Source organism: Galeopterus variegatus, unplaced genomic scaffold (genome assembly GCF_000696425.1).
Source record: "Galeopterus variegatus unplaced genomic scaffold, G_variegatus-3.0.2 Scaffold135, whole genome shotgun sequence".
NCBI lineage: Eukaryota > Metazoa > Chordata > Mammalia > Dermoptera > Cynocephalidae > Galeopterus > Galeopterus variegatus.
This window is the reverse complement of record NW_007726246.1, coordinates 892,606-899,257: the sequence shown is the minus strand read 5'-3', so window position 1 is coordinate 899,257 and position 6,652 is coordinate 892,606. Positions and strand designations below refer to the sequence as shown.

At 34.0% G+C, this 6,652-nt stretch overlaps 1 protein-coding gene across 1 annotated transcript in view; it reads right to left on the bottom strand.

Moving 5' to 3' along the window:
- Positions 1 to 1,396: 1,396 nt before the first annotated feature.
- Positions 1,397 to 6,652, bottom strand: part of NAA30 (N(alpha)-acetyltransferase 30, NatC catalytic subunit) — a 20,426-nt gene continuing 15,170 nt past the window's right edge. The window contains exon 4 of the mRNA XM_008589252.1: positions 1,397 to 4,868. Within this exon, the coding sequence (XP_008587474.1) occupies positions 4,731 to 4,868 (138 nt within the window). The 3' untranslated portion in view covers positions 1,397 to 4,730. The remainder of the gene's footprint in view (positions 4,869 to 6,652) is intronic.

Here is a 6,652-nt window from a genome sequence, read left to right as displayed (position 1 = left end):
GGGGGGTGGGGCCCCTTTGCCAGAACGGAAAAAAAAAAAAAAAAAAAAAAAAAAAAATACATCACCTATACTCTTTTGCTCATAGGCAACTTTTAATCGTGATCCTTCTATATCATATTTCAATATAGTATCTTAAAAATCCTATATAAAAAGATGCTTTCCTCGGTTATTACTGCTTAAATACTATCTAAAGCTATGCTGTCCAATATAGTAGCCTCTAGCCACATGTGACTAAAATTAAATAAAATTAAAATTTCAGTTCCTCAGTTATTCTAGCCATACTTCAGGGGCTCAGTAGCTATATGTGACTAGTGACTACCACACTGAACAGTGCAAAAAACATTTTGCTCATCATAAAAAGTGTGATTGCACAGCACAGATCTGAAGAAAGTGTAGCCATGCTATCTGTTCATGAGATTTTTGAAAACTCTTATCTTAAAAAGTTGCTTATAAAAAGAATATCACTACACTTCTGAGCTATAGGTTAATACCGATGTGTTCATAGGTATGAAAGAATGGTATCAACTTCTGGTGCTTATTTAGACTGAATTTATGAAGTATTTAGAGTTCTACATAAAGCCCAAGTAAAACATGAACTTAGATATTTTCACATTATATAAAGAACAAAGTGAAGAACTGACATGCATGATAAAAGTAATTTAGCAGTCACACGATTAAAATAGATTTCATTTTCCCACTAATATCCAAATATCTTGAGATATGAAAGCGTACATAACTACTATTTAAAGCTTCTCACAAAAATGGAGCAAAAAGCCCTTTAGATATTGCTCTATTTTACTTTGGTGTCTTAGCAAGGAGGAAAAACAGTAAAATGAGGAGACACTGTACAAACAAAAACCAGTAAATTAAAATAAAAACTGTCAGAGGCCGGCCCGTGGCTCACTCGGTAGAGTGCGGTGCTGATAACACCAAGGCCACGGGTTCGGATCCTATATAGGGATGGCCGGTTTGCTCACTGGCTGAGCGTGGTGTTGACAACACCAAGCCAAGGGTTGAGATCCCCTTACCGGTCATCTTTAAGAAAAAAATAAATAAATAAATAAATAAAAATAAAAACTGTCAGGAATAAACTGCTATGGAACAAGGAATAAAAAAATACTTTCAGTTTGATGCATGCAAAAATGCTACCATTTGTATTGATATCTGATACGAGTTGACTACCTTTAAATTCTTTTAGGAAAACCGAGTTCAAGTTGTGATTTTCAAATTCATCAGAACACAAAGTAGAGCAACAACAACTGTACATCACTTCTTCCAAATAATTCTTAGATGGGAGGCAGGAAATGAGAATAGATTGCTTGTTATTGTTTTTCTTAATAGATAAAAGCAAAACAACCCAATCATAAAATGCACACAGCTGTATCTAAAAGAAAACTGCAAACACAACTTAACCATACTTTATTTGACTGCATCTTATTTAGACAGCTTGCACATTTCAAATCTCATTAAACCACTCTCTCCAAAAGGATACGGGACAATAGAAGAAAATTATGCAGCAGTATCCAGTCATCAAACAGCAGTCCAATATTTTGAGATACATGTGATATTTTATAGATACTCAACTCATATCTGACGTCAATATAATTTATGGTTATGTTTTTACAAACCTGAAAGCCCTGTAACATTTAGCACTCATTTTAGTGATGTCATGGTGCACTGAAAAGTAACTCTGATGCACTACCAATTTGATTTTATCTATGCTCCTGGAAAGTGATGAACTTCATGATTTTGAGACACCATAATAAATACACACATTCAGTCTTATACATGTCAGCCAATACCATAACACAGGGCAAGGTAAAGTTAAAACATGTGACAAACAAACTCCTTTACATAGATTTGTCGAGCAAGTGGGGAGGATAATTTGGGGAAGAGAGGCAGAAAATATGAAAAACAATTTTTTAACAGTAATTTTTTTTTCTTATTTTGCTGGCTTCAACTTTAAAAACTACTGTCTGATTTCTGATCTGTGGACTTCTCTAGAGTAAGTAGTTTCATCCCAATGTAAAGTAAGTTATAATCAGCCCACAGATCAAAAATGGTAGCATACCCGTTAGCTTCTTCAATATAACACATATAGCTTCATGGTAACATGTATAAAAATGTTCAGCAGTACCAACTGCCAAACCAGTGTCAGTGGATAGTACAGTCAGTCTTAAAGAGGCAGCACCCCATTAAAAGAAAGTTGCACCAATTTTGCTCAGTTTTAGCCAAGTGAACCTATTCTATCAATTATATATGGAATTGTTCTAAGCTTATATAAGAAAACTGAAAGCCTAATATCAGAAAGTAAATTAATGTTTGATGCCACTTCAACTTAAATGGAGACTTTTAATTTTGGTGCTGGGTTATCATGCCAGAGGTTTAAAATTTTAGTCTACTTAAGTAAACAATTTTTGCATACTCAATTAAGTATATAAGGCATACACCGATGTTCAACATACACCAGTCAAACAATGTGGCAAACATTTGACTTTTTAGTTCACATAGTTAAGCTCATGTTTACATATGTCCAATCAGTTCAGTCAATCAGCAATTCTGAGGGAAAAGGTCAGTAGAGACAATTTCATTGACAACCTGACAAAAACATAAAAATGGTTGAAATGATAATTTTGTATGTATCTACTTTGCAACTGTACCCATTAGTGAGTAAAGCAAATGGATGTTTATCTACAATTATTACCTATGATCCAGCAAATCAAATATAAAGAGATGAAATAAAATTTGACAATATACACTGTTTTAAAACATTCAGTTCTCTTCATATTAAAAATAATAACAGAAGCATCACTATGATTCATATTCTTCTAAATGCTGCAGTCCAAATTGATTGATTAATTGATTTTGTTTGATCAAAACATACTCAAAATGGTCAGCTGAAAAGCTGAGTACTGTGTGGTCATCACATTTTTAATATAATCAGTATTTTACCCATTAAACTTTCAAAAGTAATAAAATGGGAAGAAAAAGTTTTGTTTAAAAATAAGGAATCATGAATGATCCTACCAGCAGGAAGTTTTTATTTTCATCAAATATAAATTGTGTATCTTTATGTTAAAAGTATTTGTTACCATGTTCACTTTTAAAACACTATACTGAGCAAGGAGCAGCTTTCCTTTAAAAAAAAAAAAAAAAAAAAGCAAACTTTCCTGAAAAGGGGCCTTTACCAACTGTTAATGGAGGTAGGGTTTTTAAAAATACAGTAATTACAGCCATAAAATAAAATTCAAACCAAATCCTAGAGCAGAAAAAAAAGAATATCCAAATGAAAAGAAAAGAAAACAACAACATAGATTACTACAAACATTTTTCACAGAAGATGAATCTTTTTCTTATGGGTACCTAGGTTTTCCAGTTAAATAAATTATCCAATCACAGGTTTCCTAACTCAATTGAAAAAAAAAAATTAACTTTAAAATTTGTTACATTGCAATGACTGGCCAAGACACAACGTAACTAATAAACATGGTGGCTGTTAAGAAAAACTTTAGAACTCATTTCGAAGAAGATTTTCATTTCCTCCTTTGTTTTTCTGGAGGAACAAAGCAAAGATCCCCTAAGAATTTGTTCATACAAGTGAAAAGAAAATAAAAGCAGCTTAAAATGGATAAAACGCACCTTGAAATTTATTTCCAAGACCAAGAACCAAAAGTAAAGCATTTTAAGAAATGGAAGCAATGTGAATCAAAATCAAGTGGGAAAAAAAAAATTACAGCTGTTTTGTAAAAGCTGTTTTTCACAGCTTAGCAATAATTTTGATTAAATAAAATCATACCAATTTACATTAATTTTCTATTCTTTTCCCAAAATTCCCTCACTCTTAAAAAACAAAGTGCATCCAAAACCCAGCAATTCCCGGCTCCTTCAACTTTTCTCATCCCTTTTGAGCCATTTCTCAAAGATTTTCCAAGTAGATTCAACTTCTTACTGTAAGGAAAAAAGGGACTTCTAAAGTAAACCACTCTGTCACTCACCTGGAAAAAGTATCCAAATTATAAAAATCTGAAATAATTTATTATCAAATTTAGAATTTAAATAAAAACAAAAGTTTGCTTGCAAAGGTCTTAAAGAAAAGGAAAAGACAGCATGCATTCAAAAACTAGGGATAAAGACAAATTTACTTATCTACACAGGCACTGGCAGATGCAAATTAATTGTTATCTTTACTCACTGTAAGACATACCCCCCCTACATTTTATTCATTCACTAATCAATGAGGTACCAATATTCAAGAATGGAAAATTTAATATTGAAAAAATAAAACCTAAAATTGAAGCTTTTCCCTCACCCCTTTCAGAAAACTATGGCAGGTTTTGTATGAATTGTTAGTATACTTAGACTTTTATAATCCACATTGGCTTTTTTAAGAAACAAAAATCATGTTCCACTTACTGGTTCTGTGGTAAAATGACCACTGTGTAAATAACATTGTCAGCAGACTTTGCAAATGAACAAATAAATCTTGGCTATCAACTGGCACATCTTGTTGGTACCAAAAGAACTCTTGAAGTTTAAAACAATCTCTTTTAATTCAGAACAAATGTGCCATGCCAAAGTGCAACAAATATTGTGCGACACTCAATGAGACACTGACAGATAAGAGCTGCATGGAAACTACTAAATCCACCTGCAAAGCAATTCTGTACAAATTGCAATGCATGCAAAGGTCGATTCCTCGTGGTTGAAAGTTGTTCCTTGGTGTCAGTTTCTCAACGCAGCCACAGTTTAAGTCGCAGTGCATCAACTCCATTTAAATAATATCTGAACAGCCTCTTATCTCGAACAAAACCAAGATTTTCATAAAGTTTCAAAGCAGACTTATTTGTTATTTCTGTTTCCAAAACAACCTTCAAAGAAATGAGAGAAAACTAAGTTATACTTTCATAATTTGAAAAATCACTTATAAGGTAAATAATTAGATCAAATATTTTTAAAAACACATTAATTTGTTGAAAAATTGATGGTGAAATAATAAATATTAATGATGTACAGAAACATCTCAGAAAAATAGTTATCAAAATTGTAACAGTAATTACCTTTGGGTGAAGGGGGGTGGGATCAATGGGGACTTATTTTCTGTTTTCTACTGATATTTTGTGATGTTTAGAATTTTTAGCAATGAGAATATACGTCTTATACTAAAATAAAGATGAACTATTTCCCTGTGGAGAAAAGTAAGGTGACAAAAAAATGAAGAAAAGGAAAACAATTCAACCACCAAAGGGTTAAGAAAATAAACCAATATTTGAAACTATTCAGATGACCTCCAGCTCCTATATTTTCATTAATATGTTACAATTTATCCTGGCAACAACTACCATTTTTGTTTACAGTCTAGACCAGAGTCTAAACCACAGATCTTGAGCCAAATGAACTTGTTGCCTGTTTCTGTAAATAAAGTTTTATTGAAACACTATCATGTCCATTTGTTTACATGATGTCTAGCTGCTTTCTCAATACAAGGGCAGAGTTACGCAGTTGCCACAAAGACCTATGGTCCACAAAGTGAAAAATATTTATTATCTGGCCTTTTGCAGAGAAAGTTTGCTGAACCCAGACCAGAGGTACTCAAACTTTAGGGTACATCATAATCACCTGGAGGGCTTATTAAAATAAATTGCTGAGCCCTATGCCCAGAATTTCTGAGTAGGTTTGGGGTAGGGCCAAGAATCTGGATTTTTTAACAAACTGCCAGATGATGTTGATGCTGCTGGCTGAGGGACTACATTTTCAGAACCTCTGGTACAGACATTATCAATATCAAAACTTAATAGAGGAACAGATAGTATTAACTCTCATTTAAATCTTTTTGAATATTACTTAACTGGTGTCCCTGACAACGAAGAACTGATACTTTTGAATACTGTATGATTTTCTTTTTCCTATTTCTACCTCCCTCCATCAAAACACCTTTACCCCACCTTTCCAACTTTTATACACACAGTTCTATTTGCCTTTTCTACTGATTCACAACCTACCTCACTGAGAATTATCAACACAGTGAGACAGTTATTGTCGGGGTGTCACATCCCTCAGGTGTTTGGAGAGAGGGAAAAATGGCAAAGTACGATTTAATCAAAGGACCAAGTGAAGCATATGTGTCTCTTCCTTTCTATCTCAAGCTATCAAAAAGTCTTACGAGAGTTCAAACAGGTATAAATAATAGAGAAAAGGCATACTTCAACTTATCATATTCAAAACTGAACTCATGATTTGCTCTTCTTCCATAATTTCATATCTCAGTAAACAGGATCTCCATCCCACCACACCAGTGCCTCAAACCTGAAGCCCAGGAGTCATCTCTGAACCTCTTTCCTCTCCACCACACATCCAAGCACTGAGTACTGTCAATTCTCCCTCTTAAATCTCTCTCAAACTGGCCCTCTTCTGTCTCCATTGATGCCACCCTAGTCTAAGCAGCCATCATCTCTCACTGTAATTACAAGAGCCTCCTAACTCAAAAGGTCTACCATTCTCTACAAGTAGAGTGATGCTTTTGTTAATTCCCTATTCAAAACTATTTGACTCCCTTTTGTCCTCAAGATAAAATCCACAATCTAGGGCTGGCCCGGTGGCGCACTGCTACAGTGTGCCGCTTGGGAGCGCGGCGGCGCTCCCGCCGAGGGTTCGG